The sequence below is a fragment of the Dasypus novemcinctus genome, chromosome 10 (assembly GCF_030445035.2).
Source record: "Dasypus novemcinctus isolate mDasNov1 chromosome 10, mDasNov1.1.hap2, whole genome shotgun sequence".
Classification (NCBI taxonomy): Eukaryota; Metazoa; Chordata; class Mammalia; order Cingulata; family Dasypodidae; genus Dasypus; species Dasypus novemcinctus.
In genome coordinates, this window is record NC_080682.1 from 79,040,817 (window position 1) to 79,055,997 (window position 15,181).

General features: G+C 39.9%; 1 protein-coding gene across 2 annotated transcripts in view; it reads left to right on the forward strand.

Annotated features, from left to right (window-relative positions):
* The first annotated feature begins 4,220 nt into the window (after positions 1 to 4,220).
* CYP2R1 (cytochrome P450 family 2 subfamily R member 1) overlaps positions 4,221 to 15,181 on the forward strand; it is a 36,082-nt gene continuing 25,121 nt past the window's right edge. For both annotated transcript variants that reach the window (XM_004472517.4, XM_004472518.4), the window contains exons 1-2: positions 4,221 to 4,505; positions 10,137 to 10,278. In XM_004472517.4, the coding sequence (XP_004472574.3) occupies positions 4,230 to 4,505; positions 10,137 to 10,278 (418 nt within the window). In that variant the 5' untranslated portion in view covers positions 4,221 to 4,229. The remainder of the gene's footprint in view (positions 4,506 to 10,136; positions 10,279 to 15,181) is intronic.

Below are 15,181 nucleotides of genomic sequence, written 5' to 3' on the forward strand. Positions count from 1 at the left end.
TGGGGTGAGGGGAGTTAGTGGCACAGGATTGGTTGGCTGGGAATCCCCAGGAAATGGTGGAAATGATTTTGGGGAAAATTATAGTTCTCTAAATGGATCTACTCCTTGGGAAAAAATGTGAAGAAGTTTCTCATTGAAGTCCTCCTTTTCCTTTTTTCATCTCTTTCTGAAATCTCCATACCCACCACCATCATCATCACCATGCTATTACCCCCAACAAATCAGTGTCACCATGTTTCCCATTCTGTCTTGCTCTCAAAGAAAACACCTGATAAATTTATTCACATATAAGTACCATGTTAGGAATTCCCCATTGTTATACCCTCTTGCCTGTAGGGCTTGCATTTTCCAACTCAACCTGTTTGAGGTGTTAGAAAGAAGGCTGTACCTGTAAGAGAACAAAAGCTCACCTGATTGTGGAGGAGAAAAGAATCTTATTAACCATCTTGCAAGAACAGGTGCACGACATGGATAAAATGGCCGGGGTGCCAAACAGCAAGAAACAGTGATGTTTATAACCTAAACCTAACACATAAGTCCCTCCCCTGTCCCCCATTGATTGGGTACTTCAGGGGTTACAGCCTATCCAAGTCGTCTAACTAAGTTATGTGGTTCTTGCTCTTGGTTGCTGCTCTGTCACTCTCTATGCTCCGGCAGGCTGGGCGGGCTGCGCAGCTTTCATTCCTGGCATGCTTTTCAAATTTGGCACCGCTTTCACTATTGGCCCCACCCCCACTTCTCACCATTGGCCCTTCTTGCTTTGGCATCACTTTTCAAATTCTTGGCACTCCAAAGCCACTAGAACACCTTTCCCTCTCTTCTCAAACAGCAGAGCCGGCTCTGGCTTCCCCATTGTGAAAATTAAACTTAACCTTTTCCTACAGAGGGTATTCCCTCTGTAGTCATTAAAATTAATTTGTAAAGGTTGAACTTCCGGCAACCAGAGGCAGAGAGTACTTGTTTTTAATGGTTAAAGGGAGACCTCCATAAGGCCCTTCAGATCCCACTGGTCTTCTAGCTCCACCTCAGTGCCTGGCTCCCAGGAGCATCACAAAAATCCAAATGCACAAATCCAGTTCCTATATACCACCCTGTAATCAAAACCATCATTTGGGTCTCCTGACTCCCAGGGTGAGGTGAGTGAGGCATTCACCTTGGGTGCAAAATTTAAGGAGGCACCCACAAAGCCCAGCAATCAAGGTAAATAATATCTTAATGCCACCTTTAAGAAATTAATTTTGATGCAAAAATCCATGATGAAAGAGACAACAAAATATTAAATAGGATGAGTATTACTAATTTTTTATTTTGCTGGTTGCATCCATCTATGCTGGGGGGAACACTGTGGGTAGAACACTCAGGGCACAAGCAGAGTCCTCAGCTGTCTAAGAAGTGGCAGGGAGCTCTTGGGATATTCTTACCCAACACTGCCCCTCAGGATGGTCTGGAGGAATGGGTCCCAAAGGCAAGAAAGACACTATGCTTGAACTCAACAACACCATTCTCTATTGGAATCCTTACCATTCTGCACACAGAAATGTCAGCGTCCTTGACAGGATAGTCACATTTCTCCAGGCACCCATTCCACCCCGCATATAGAAGACTGGATCCCTGACATGAAACAGTGAGATCGTTTACTTCCTGGTCCACCAAGAGTCCTGGCATGATAAAGGCCATAGACAAAGGTTACTGATCATTTTCTTTCACTCAAATAGCAAGGGCAGGGAGGGGGAACACAGCGATTCCTCTTCACTGAGACCTGAGAGAACATGATAAATGGTGACAGAGAAGACCCTGTGTTCTGAAATACTTTTAGTTATTCCCCCATACTCTACTACTAAGCCCCCAAGAGGTGGCAGGGGTGTCAGTCAGACTGGGGCCTCAGCCAGGGAACTCAACTGAGCACTCCAGTTAATGTGGCCAGGGGAAGAAAGCCAAAGAAGGAATGCTCCTTCATTTACGTGAATTGGAAGTTATTTTTGGAATGGAATTAATCCTTTTTGAAAATAAATGATGGGAGGGGGGCTGCTCACAAACTGAATACCTGTACTGCATGACAGCTGTGGCCACAGCAGACACTGCAAGCCTGACCATGTTGGAGAAAAGAGGGCTGACCTCAGGCATTCCAGGTGATGATACTCCCCAATCCTGGAGCCTCAGCCTCACGGTAAACCACCCGCAATCTCAATATCATCTTGGATCATCTCCACTGGTTTCTTGTAATGGGAGTATGTTTAGCAATGATCTCTCACAACTGTTTTTCCATTTTAATAAAGGAATTTTGATTAATAAGAGTTTTAAGGAATCCCTAAAGATAACATATTAGGCATTTATAAAGGCAGTGGGTAGATAATCGGCAGAAAAGATACCTTGTGGGGATAACTTTTGATCCTGAGGATATCCACAGCCCAGAAAGTAAGCTCGAAACAGTAAAACAGTAAAACTCTAAAGCTGACCTCATCTCCAGTACTCTTGCATTGAAAATGTAGCGAGTGAGAGACTGGAAACACTTTCAGAGGACAGGGTTTGCTGAGTATATGGGTCCTTTACCCTTCTTCTATTTGGAATATTGTACCCCAGATCTTCTTCACGGTTCTTTTCAGTAGTAAATTGAATAATATCCCTACCACACCATGCTCACCCAGTCCCCAACCCCTGCCAAGCTGGCCAAATCCTAATCCCCAGAACCTGTAAATATGTTAGGATTCATGGTCAAGGGGAATTAAGGTAGCAGATGGAATTAAGGTTATCAATCAGATGATCTTGAGATGGAGAGATTATCTTGGATTTTCCAGTTGGGTTTAGTATAATCTCAAGTGTCTTTACAAGTGCAAGAGGGAGGCAGAAGAGAGAGAACACCAGAGATGGCAGCATCAGAAAAACTTGGTCAGACATTGCTGGCTTTGAACTTGGAGGAAGAGGACTATGAACAAGGAATAGAGGTGCACAATGTCTAGAAGTTGAAAAAAGGCAAGGGAATGGATTCTCTCCTGGCTGCTCCAGAAGGAACGCAGCCTTATCAACACCTTGCTTTTAGTCCAGTGAGACCCATTTTAGATTTCCGACCTCCAGAACTGGAAGATTAATAAACGTGTTGTTTAAAGTTGTTAAGTTCATGGTCATCTGTTATAGTAGCAATTGGAAACTAATATATCCCTTATATTTGATCTCAGCTTAAATGTCATCTTCTTACTGAGACTTCCTTGAAAATCCTCACCTACTAAAGAACCTCCCCCATTTTCCAGGGATTTTCTACATTTTAATTTTCATTTGCTTATAATCATATAAAATTATTTTATTTATGTATTGCCTGACCCCTCTTACAAGAAGCAAGCTCGGAGAGTAGGGACTTTGTTTCTCTTAATCACCTGTGTATCTCCATTACCCAGGACACTGGTACATGGTAGGCATTTAATAAGTATTTGTTGTATGAATGAGCCTAATACTAACGGAGAGCATAAAACTCTTGCCAAAGCTGAATGACAATTAAAGGGCAGCTGTTATAAGGGACCTACACCTTGTAGATCCTGTGTTACATGGAATCGTCCAATATAAAATAGGTATAGGAAAAGAAATAGCAAGAATAGTGGGGAATCAGTTGTTTAATTCTACACAGTAGAGATAGAAAGCTGGACTACCAAGTGTCTTCCTTGAGCAACTAAAGACAGACGTCCTCTGAGATTACCAATAAATAAGTAAGCAGTTTTGAAGAATCTGAGAAGGGTGAAAATGTAGGTAACCTGGATTAATCACATAAATATTGCTTAATCCTTACAATTCTTAAAGGATCACACTAAAAATGACTACTAACGGGAGAAAAACAGATGAGTAAAACAGGACAAAATAGTAATATTCTTTTCTTTTATACTGATAGGTCAATTTTCTAACGCAGATTCTGAAAATCATCGGGTTCAGCTAAAGGGTGTGATGATAATCTCTCCAATTTTTCTAATCTTATATAAGCCGTCCCGGTACCTAAAGTGCATCTTAAAAAAAAGGTCTGATTCCAAGAAAACAAGATTCCCTTAGCCCAGTGCGTGAGGCTGTGCCGACACGTCAGCTCCCAGATGTCAATACCCTGGAAAAGGGCCAGCAAGCTCGGCGCCCTGTGAGGCTGGTGCTCGCCTAGGGCCGCGTCCAGATTCAAAGAGTCACACCTCCTCCCGCCACGCGGACTCTGAGCCCAGCAAAGCCGCGGAGCTAGGGCGGGACCTCAGGACACCCGGCCAATGGGAGTGCGGCAGCGCCGGCGCAGGGACGGCGGCGGGGTTCGCGGGCCAGAGCCCCGGGCGATGTGGGAACGGGAAGCCGAGGCGGCGCTCGGCGGCGCCCTTTTCCTGCTGCTCCTGGCGCTAGGGGTCCGCCAGCTGCTGAAGCAGAGGCGGCCGACGGGCTTCCCCCCGGGACCACTGGGGTTGCCCTTTATCGGCAACATCTACTCTCTGGCCGCCTCTGCCGAGCTTCCCCATGTCTACATGAGAAAGCAGAGCCAAGTGTATGGCGAGGTACAACTCCGAGGGGTCCCGGGCAGAAAGGGCCACCGCCCGGCCTTCCTCCTGGCGGGACTTACGGCCACTCCTGGGCCCGATTTGCCGGGGCCTCTCTGGCTGTGCCTTCCGGCTTTTGAGGGAAACCGTTTCCTGGGTCTGGGAGCGAGATTCCCTTCCACGCAGTTCCTTTGACGGGGGAGCGCCGCCTCAGCCGGGTGCCCCATTCCGGGCGGACGCCCTACGGAGACCCAGGCCCGACTTCCGCGCCACGAAAGAGCAGAAACGCTCGCGTAGGCCTCGCGGGGCGCCGAGCTTTTGCTTCTGCGCCTGCGCCATGTGGCCCGCGGGCAGAGCCCGCAGCCTCGTGGGATCGTGTGTGGGCTGCGCGGCCCGACGCTGACCGCCGCCTGCCGTCAGCGGCGGGCGAGCCCCAGTCCCAGACCCCAGATTTCTCAGGTTTCACGCAGCAAACGTAGGTTAGATTCCAATTTACACTTGGCGGAAAAACCTGGCACTCTGAATTCTAGGACCTAGTTAATTGTTAATAAGTTCTCTGACGCTTGCATTTGAGGAAGGATGGGTTTGGACGTTTGCAATGAGGATTAAAAGAGAAAACGCAAGTGAAAGCCCCCGGATGAGAATTGGGCTCTGTTAAATAAGGATGTGTGTGGCAGAGAGGGGCAAGGGGATGAAAAGGGGTGCTAAAGGGAAGCTGGGCTTATTTAGATAAGGAAATACGTAATTCTTAGATTTTGTTTCTCCAAGACTTGAGTATTTCCATTTAATTTATTTGATCTCACTTTGTATGTTGGTACAAAGTATCATAATATTCTAGGGAAAATTAGAAGATGAGAAGGCATGAGAGTATGTTTGAGTCCTCTTCAGCCAAGTACAGCTTGACCTTTATTTCTCTGAATCATAACTTTTTCTCATATATGTAATGGAAATAATAACTCAAAATATTGCTACTCAGTTGTTCTTGGTTATTAATTACAAAACAGACTTATTAGGGCTACAAATTAGAAAAAAAAATTTCAACCAATTACTTGAAATGGTTTCTTGCAGAATAGGAAATGAAGTTTTTCATGTATAAATTTTGAAATGAACTGTATTTAGTATGATTATTCCTTTCAGAAAGGGAGTCATCTAAGTCTCTTATAATAGATTAAATTAAATTATAAATTCTCTGACAGACTGTCATTTTGTGATGGGTAGATCTACTTAAATGGATGAGAATCTGGCATGAGTAACTCGTTATACTGCTGGTACAACTGTATGAAGTGATCATAGCTTTTCAAACAAAGAGGAAATAGTAAAGGGCTCTTGACTACAAAGTGAACACAGATAAATTGTGCAATAGGTACAAAATGGACAGATGAAAAAGAAGCAAGAACGCAAAGGATGTATGCCTTGGAGAGTAGACATTGTTTCCTTTACTATGCTTTAGGTTTAAGTTGAATATTACTAAATATAATATACTCTGCCTTAGACTTAAGTTGAATATTACTAAATATACAATGTTAGATATTTATCCTAGTGGTGAAACACCCTTAAAAATCTCCCATTATCTTAGAGGTATTTCCAAATTTTTTTAAAAATCTCAAAATTAGTATAGTTAATATACAATACTTTTTTGGAGGTGGAAGGAGACCATTACCTCCTGTATTTCTGTAGGGTTGTGGAAAGTTGTTTATAGAGCCTATTTGTAAATAGAATCCAATTTTTCCATGGTTTTACCTTATAATTTGGAGATGTGTCCCTACAAAAATAGAAACAAAAAAGCCTTGGTCTTTAAAATTGCATATGAGAAATGACAGTCACTTCAAGTGACACCTACTTTTGTACAGTCTTTGAATTCAGTTCTCCTTCATAATTCTTAAAAAGAAGATAGCCAGTCCTCAGGTCTTGAACATTCTTTTCAAATAGAAATGCACCACTCCCAGAATTACCAGTTCCTTGGAGATTCATCTGAATGTGTAAACCTCTACAGTGATTTTTTTTTTATATTTCTCTCCCCATCTCCCCACCCCGCCCAGTTGTCTGCTCTCTGTGTCCGTTCGCTGTGTGTTCTTCTGTGACCCCTTCTATCCTTATCAGCAGTACGGGAATCTGTGTTTCTTTTTGTTGTGTCATCTTGTTGTGTCAGCTCTCCGTGTGTGCGGCACCATTCCTGGGCAGGCTGCACTTTCTTTCGTGCTGGGCGGCTCTCCTTACGGGGTACATTCCTTGCGCGTGGGGCTCACGTATGCGGGGGACACCCCTGTGTGGCACGGCACTCCTTGCGCGCATCAGCACTGCGCGTGGGCCAGCTCTACACGGGTCACAGAGGCCCGGGGTTTGAACTGTGGACCTCCCATGTGGTAGGCGGATGCCCTATCCATTGGGCCAAATCCATTTCCCTCTGCAGTGATTTTAATCTTAATCCAGATTTCAGGAAGCCCTCCCTAGTTAGCAAAGCCAGTGAAAGTGGTATTTTCAGATTCTTTTCAGGTAATGCACATAACGACAATAAAATAATTCCTCTTCTTTAAAGCAACTCAAGTTGACAACTTATTTATATATCAAGCATTTATTGATACTTTTATGCAAGGCCCTGGATAAGAATCTGTGGAGAGTTCAAAGATGAAAAAGATGAAGATGAATCACTGATCCTAAAGAGTTTATAATTTAGCAGGAAGGCAGAAAAACAAAAATATAAAGATTTTTGGGTTTGAAGTAGTGTTAAATAAGTGCCATGAGAATTTCTAAGCATGTGCTCTGGTGGTTTAAAGGAGAGAGAGAAAGAGAAAACTCACTGAGTGGAGAAAAGCTTCATAAAGGATGGGCCCTAAAAATTTGATGTGGTTTGGATAGTGTAAGAATGGTGAGGGGAGGCGTTCCAAATGAGAAATCAGCCAGAGCAAAGGTTGAAAAGTATGTGGCAATCATTTATCAGCTTTCAGTAGCAGCACTTTGCAATTCATAGCTCTGTGCTGTTATTAGCACTTAGTTCATTGTGTTGTAGTAACGTACTTGAACGTTATGTCTCACCACTATTCATTTATTCAATATGTATCAGTAGTCACTGCGTGCTAGGTCCTATCCTAGGTGCTGGAGATACAGTAATGAACAACACAGAATTTTAAAATCCCTGCTCTCATGTAGGTTATATTCTAGTGGAGGAAGGACAATATAAACATAGTAAATAAATCATACAGTATGTTTAAAGAGTTATAGAGTATGAAGTATACTAAATTAGGGTAAGGCAGATGAAGAACGTGAGGGAATGAAATTTTAAGTGAGATAGAGCATGCCTTACTGAGAAGCTGGCATTTTAGCGAAGACTTAAAGGAAATGGAGTGAGATATAGGAATATATAGGGGAAGAACATTCCAGACCAAAGTAAGAGCAAGTGCAAAGACAATGAATGAGGAATATGCCATGTGAAGCATCATCTTTAGAAGACAATGGTGAAATTAGGTATCTGGTTAGGAGGCTATAGCAGTAACATACAGGAGAAATGAAGTGGCTTGGACCAGAGTGGCAGTGATGGAGGTAGTAGGAAATCGTCAGGTTCTGTTTGTATTCTTAAAGTAGCCACAATTGCTGTGCATTTGAATGTGGGGTCTGAGAGAAAAAGTGAAGTCAACATGGGCTTCAAGGTCTTGGGCCTGAACAGCTTGAAGGATGGAGTAGCCATTAAACGAGGTGGTGAAAAAGTGTGAGTAGAGCTGGTTGGAGGGTGGAGGGGCTTGAAGACCATAGAGTGACTTCAGAACGTAAGAAAAGTGTCTCATGTGTTCCTATTTATGTCTTTGCCAGCACCATTATTAGCCCATAATAGGTACTAAAAATATTGAATAAATAAAAAATATATATAAGCCCAATCTTGGTCCTTTCAATAGATGAAAGCAGTTTAAGGATGTTTCTACAATTTGATTCACAGTCTTTACCAAAAGTCCTTGAAAACTGTATATCAGAATAGATATTGGTTTAAATGTTAACTCAGTCAAATTCTTAAGTAAAGATGGATGTACAACAACTTCCTCCTTGCTTTGTATAATCTTAATGCCACAGGCTGACACTTTATGCTGAAATAAACTCCCCTCTCTGTGTTCTTCTATACACTAATGCAATTTCCAATCCCAGGGGCTTTAACCGTCCTTGTGAAATCATCAGTTTTTTTCCTGCATCAGGACCACTTCCTACTCACTAATGCTATCCTTTTATAATCTCTGCTAAAATTTCACTTCTGGAAAAAGACTGTCCTTTAAGAACACTTCATTACTGCATGGGGAGCTAAAAGGGTTCCACCTGTGCTTGTCTGGTAGCTATTCTCTTTTTGCTGAAACCTCTTCCATGGCCACTTTTGATTAATACCATTGCTTATGACAGGCCATCCATGCTTCTTCCCTAAGCATCTGGATGTACCTATTGCACAGTTGTCAGGGGCCAGCCCTTGTGCCAAACTCTGGTGGTACCAGTTCTCAGCTATTGTTTCTGTTACCATTAGCAGGTCTTTATTACTTTTTTTTTTTCTATAACTGCTTCTGCTGAACCAGTACCACTGTTCTTCTTTCATATTTGCTAATATTGCTCTGCTAAACCTTGTTTCCTCCCAAAGTAGTGTGTACTTGGCTAATGCTCTGCCTGTTTGCACAGAGCTGAGGCTTGACTCAGTATTATGGCTCTGAAACACCAGTCTAAAGCAAACCAAACCCTGAGAGAATGGGGATAAGCAATCTTGGGATCCCACCACTTAGCTAACATTGCTCTCTCGCCAGCCTAGGCAAGACTACAGGATGTATGACATTGAAGTGAACCTGAGGTGAGGCAACCAGCAAAAAACTCCAGCGAGGCCTAGAATTGAAATTCTGTCTTGCCTTCTCTTTAGCTGTTGGGCAGCCACCTATGCCTTTGTGGTGAATGCTTTCCTTCCAAGGTCAGGTTCCCCGAAGGCCCTTTTGAGAATTCAGGGACCCAGATACAAATGAGCCTAGTTATAATATGCTTACACTACTTAGAGGAGGATAGACTTATTTAGTCTCCATGCAGCCTTTAGGGGCCTTGACTAAATAATTAACTACAGAATTTCTGTCTCCATTCAGAAGTTCCTCAATGTGTCATGGAAATAAGGGGGGTAAAGTTGTCTCTCAAGCCTTTGATATTCCCTCCCTCTCCTACGACTGGAGTAATATGTGATATGTGGATGGTGCTGCTTTCTTATTCGTCTTAGAAATAAAAGGAGACTTCTAGATATTATTAAATGTTTTGAGTTGGAATGAATCTTAAAGAGCATCTAAATCAAATATCATGTTTATATGGCAGCCCTGAAACCCCAAAAAAGTAAACTGTTCTGCCTAGGGTCTTATATCTATGGCAAAGCATAAACTAGAACCCAGATCTCCTGAGTCCAGTGCTCTTTCCATTAAAGCATTTATAAGATGACGGTTCAGGCTCTGAATGGCTTAAGGAAGTGACAGAGTCTAACATGCCTTGTAGAGAGAAAGGCACTCTAAGCATTGGCAGTTTAGTAATGATCCCCTACATTTTCAGGGAAGTAACTAGCATTAAAAAACCTGGGCTTAGTACAGGAGGATTTCTATGGTTTTATTTCTCTAAACATTCTGCCACTTAAATGCTGTTTTTCTTTTCTTCTTCTCAAAGATCTTCAGTCTAGATCTTGGAGGCATATCAACTGTGGTTCTAAATGGCTATGATGTAGTAAAGGAATGCCTTGTTCATCAAAGTGAAATTTTTGCAGACAGACCATGCCTTCCTTTATTCATGAAGATGACAAAAATGGGAGGTATGTTTATTTTTACTTATTTAGGAATTATTAAACTCTTAAATCACATCCCTTATTTTGAATAATCTTAGTACATAAAGTTTCAATTCTGTTGTATCAATTAATTGGAAAGTATTTATTTGTTTATTTAAAGAACCTAGTGTTTGAGGACCTTTCAGACTGAATTATACAATCATATTTTGTATAATTTTGTATAATTTTGTATAAGTAAATGCTAATTCTGTTGAAATCCAGTTCTAAAAAAAATTACAAATAATGTAATCAGCACCTAATATCGGCAATTTCTGTGAAACAAGTTGGTAATATATGCACATTCACACTTATACACACACTTGAATCAGAAGTGCTCTTTTGAAGCCAATCTTGAGTACTTTGGTAATGTTCTTACTATCATTTTGCTTATAAGCTTATAGAACCTGAAGCAGCCTTTCTTAACTGTTAGTCAACATGAAATATAAATGGAGATTTGTATAAAGAACTATAGGATTCTGTATAGTTAAGTGCTGATCAGTGTTGGATGATTCTATATTCAACAAGGGAGAAACGCTAAAAGTTGATGGAAATGGCGAGAAGAAACCAGTGACAAAAAGCTGAAAAAAGAGTGTCAAAATCAGAGACAAAGGTGTTAATAATTAACAATCTAAGAGTTTTTACCAGAGTGGTACACTAAATTCTCTAATTTAATGAGAGCATCTTATTTAATTTTAAAGCAAAATTTTAAAATATCTTGCTAACATAGGTTAAAAATAAAGACATTAGCTAAGAAGTAAAAAAAAAAAATGAATGAGATACTACATTGCAAAGCAAATCAACTAATGTCACGAAAGCATAAATTGTAAAGGCCAAATTCTTAGACCAGATTATAATGATACTTTTATCAATAATGTAAATAATAAATCTCTAGCCTCTTAAGTACTCTCCTAAATTATAATTAGACCAAAAAGAAACCATAATTGTAATAGAAGACCTAGAAAGAGATGATGAAAATCAAAGATGGTATCATGAGACAAAATCTATAGGGTGTGATCAGAGTAATATTTTGGGTGAAGTATATATTTTCAAGCTAAGATATATAGTTTATTACCATTTTTATCATTAAAATAAGATTTTCAGAAAACAGTAAGGGAAAAGTAGGTAGGGACTTTTATGGGTTATTTTAAGGTACACATGAACTGAACTTGAAATGGAAAATTAGGGTTGTCACTGGTCCAATGTGTAAATGAGAAAAAGTTACCCTTTGGGTGGGTTCAGACCCAATCCAGGACACACAACTTGACTAGTGTAGGGTTATTATGAACAGTGCTGCTCTGTACCTTTTTGTACGTGTGTCCTGGCGAAATATGCACACATTTCTTTAGGGCTTCCCTGTCTAATGCAGTATCACAAATATTGGGTACATGAAATGCGCTGTAAGTGCAAAATGCAAACCAAATTTCAGACTTAAAAATTAGTGGTACTACTAATTTATATGAAAATGCTCATGTTTGGTATTGCCTGACTTTTTAATTTTGGCCAGTCTAGTTAGATGTGTAATGATATCTCTGTGGTTTAATTTCCATTTCCCTGAAGATTAATGAGTTCGGGTACCTTTCCATATGTTAACTGACTACTTGAATTTCTCCTTTTGTGCAATGCTTGTTCAAATTCCTTGCCTATTTTTCTGTGGAATTGTGTATGCTTGTCTTACTGATTCAGAGGATTTTTTAATAAAGTGATCATAAGCCCTCTGTCAATTATTTCTGTTGTAAATATTTTCTCCCATTTTTGGCATCTTTAAGGTAACTCTGATGAACAGAGTACTTAAATGAAGGCAGATTTTTTAATCTTTGTGTGTTCGTGTACTTGTGTTGTAAGTGCTTTTTATATACCTTGTATCTAGTGATTTTGTGTTTCATGACCTGATGCTAAGCTCATGATGTTTTCCTGTAAATTTCACTTTTTACATTTAGTTCTATTAATATAAATTTGTTTTTTGTTTTGTTTGTTTGAATTTGTTTTTCTGTCATGCTATGTAACTTGCCTGGACTATCCAGATATCTCACTCGTAAAAATAAGTCTCCGCTTTTCCTGCAGCTGATCCTGCTCATTTGCCTTATTCTCAGAGTGTGTAGCCTTACTAACCCAGCTTGTAGTTTGGGATCTTCAGAAATTTATGGAAGTAAATGTCTGACAAAACTTGATCTAGGCCTCAAAGACCCTTTCTGTATTCTTTGTTTGTATCTTGAAGTATAAGAAGAGGTAATATGCTATCATAATGATCCTTGACCACTATCTGATTCAACTGATTTCTTATCTTTTTGTTGTTACTGTTGCTGTTGCTATTGTTATTGTCAAACTGTACCTTATTTTAAAGTTTTGGAACCAGCCATTTTTAGCTTAAAATTTTGTTATTTGCTATTGTTTTAATTTCACAAGTCTCAGTAAAATTGTGACCTTTTCATTAGTCAGCATGATGACATGTTTTGGTTTTTTTGTTGTTTTGTTTTGGGAAAAAGGTATAAGTCTGGTCTTCTATCCATATTTAAACAAGATGGAGCTTAAACAGGTATGTCTCTACTGACAGGTTTTTCCACATGGGAAAGGCAGCCAGTCATGTTTTTCTTATGAATGACGTTGGCCATATACATTTTAAAATATTACAAATTTAAAATTATGGTATTCAAATATAAAGTTGTGCATTTAAAAGTATAGTTGACTCTTAAGAATGAAATTACTTAACCAGAAAACTAATTTTCTTCAGTTTGAAACTGAGAGGAGCTTAATTTCTGAACTAAATAGAAGTTAAAGCTAATATTTTAACTAAAAAAGAAAATATTTATTGACCTTTCAAACCTAGCAAACTATCAGCCTTTATCCTTGCCTCCTCTTTCATATCTCTGGACTGGAAATTGAAGGATTTGGGAGACCTAGTGGTGCCTCATTACTTCTTACTCATATGTGGAACTTTGGGAGGGAAAGGTTAATCAAGAAGATGAATGAAAGGTCATGCTATTGGTGCCAGTGTATTGGATTTGGATTTCTGGACCATGGCTTTAGGCATCAGAACGATGAACTCTTAGCTACAGAGGCAGTGCATTTTAGAAGAGGAAGGAGCATATGAGTGTGTAAAAAGTTACATATATAATATATAAGCATATTATATATATATAATTTTAAGAATGTATGCCTTCATTGTCTAACTTACTGTCCAAGAGCTTTGCATTGCCTATAAAGACAGCAGAGGAAAAATGTACAGCTAAATCTATGAAATCAAATGCTCTAGCGAACCATAAGGAGGAAGGAAATTTACATGACAAAATAACTGGGAATATGAATAGAAACAGTATCACAGTTGTCTCTACCCCGTGTGCAAAAACACAATGAATTTGAGATTATAATACGAGGCAGGGAGTGTCAAAGATGTAATGGAATCGAACTCAAAATGGAATGGTAGAAGTATATGCTCTAGCCAAAGGAATAGACTCATTAGCTGTGGACATAGAGTTGGATTAAAGAGAGATATTCCTGAGAAGGAATTCATAAACCTGAGGAGATTGGATATGAAGATCATGAAAGGAGAGTAGAGGTTCAGTTCTTTGGTGCAAATATACTATTGATTATCTTAATAGATGGAAGAAATGGAAGAAACATTCCTAATGTAGGCGACAAACCTAGCATAATGATAAGATATAATAGAGGCGGAGACCTTTGCATATTTGCTGGTGTAGCAGCTTGATATTATTGATAAATTCCAAAAAGAAATATTGGATTATGTTTGTAAACTGGTCTTTTCCTCTGGGCATATGAGATTATATTGGATTCAGAGGTTCATTTGATTACTTAATCAAGTAAACCTCTTGTGCCAATAGGGCACAGATAAAGGGCATGGCAAAAGACAGAGTTGGAGGGTTTTTGATGTTTGAGTTTTGATATTGGAGTTTGATGCTGAAGCCTTAAGCTGGAGCCCCAGGACGTAAGCACACAGAGGAAAGAGAAGCAAGCCGTAGGAAGAGAGGATCTCTGAGCCCAGGAAGAAGCAAGCCCCGGGAAGAGAGGAACCCTAAACCTGGAAAGAAGCAAGACCTGGGAAGAGAGGAAACCAGGAAGCCTGAACCTGGCAGACATTGGCAGCCATCTTCCTCCAACACATGGAAATAGACTTTGGTAAAGGAAGTAACTTATGCTTTATGGCCTGGTATCTGTAAGCTCCTACCCCAAATAAATACCCTTTATGGAAACCAACCCATTTCTGGTATTCTGCATCAGCACCCCTTTGGCTGGTATAATGTATTTGATGAGAAACAGCAGGTTATTATGTTTTGATTAATCAAGCTAACAATTTCTGTTAACCATAAGTTAGAGGAAGTGACTGGGGTAATTGCTACTGTGGATCTAATAGTTTCACCAAAAAAAAAAAAAAAAAAAGAAAGTTGGTGGTATCAGGGGCTGAAGAAAACCTGTTAAACTTGACTTTTTGATCATCAAAGAGGAAAAGACTGAAGAAAATGAGATGTTTACAATAGATTTTACAAAACTAGATTTCAATGAATTTAGGGGAAAGATGAAATTCCATGGCATGAGACTAAAAACAAAGACTTAAGAGATCTGTGAGTTCTTAAATTCAGTTTTCATTCTGTAATCACAGGTAACCCTGAAGATAAGTAGTACCAAAAAGAACCAGTTTTGTTATACAGGAACTCTCTCTTTTCCATATTTGGAAAGGATGTATACATATTTAAAAAAAAAAAACTCACATGGGCACAGGCACACACACACAAGCTAGTGTAACTGTTAGAGGGTTCTGTGAACATGTGGGAACCCTACCTAGATTTAGTCCAAATGACCAGTTGGTGTGGATGTTGCAAAAGGAATTCAAACTTAGGAAGGCTGACTAGATTCTATACAACCTGTAAGGTCTCCTCTA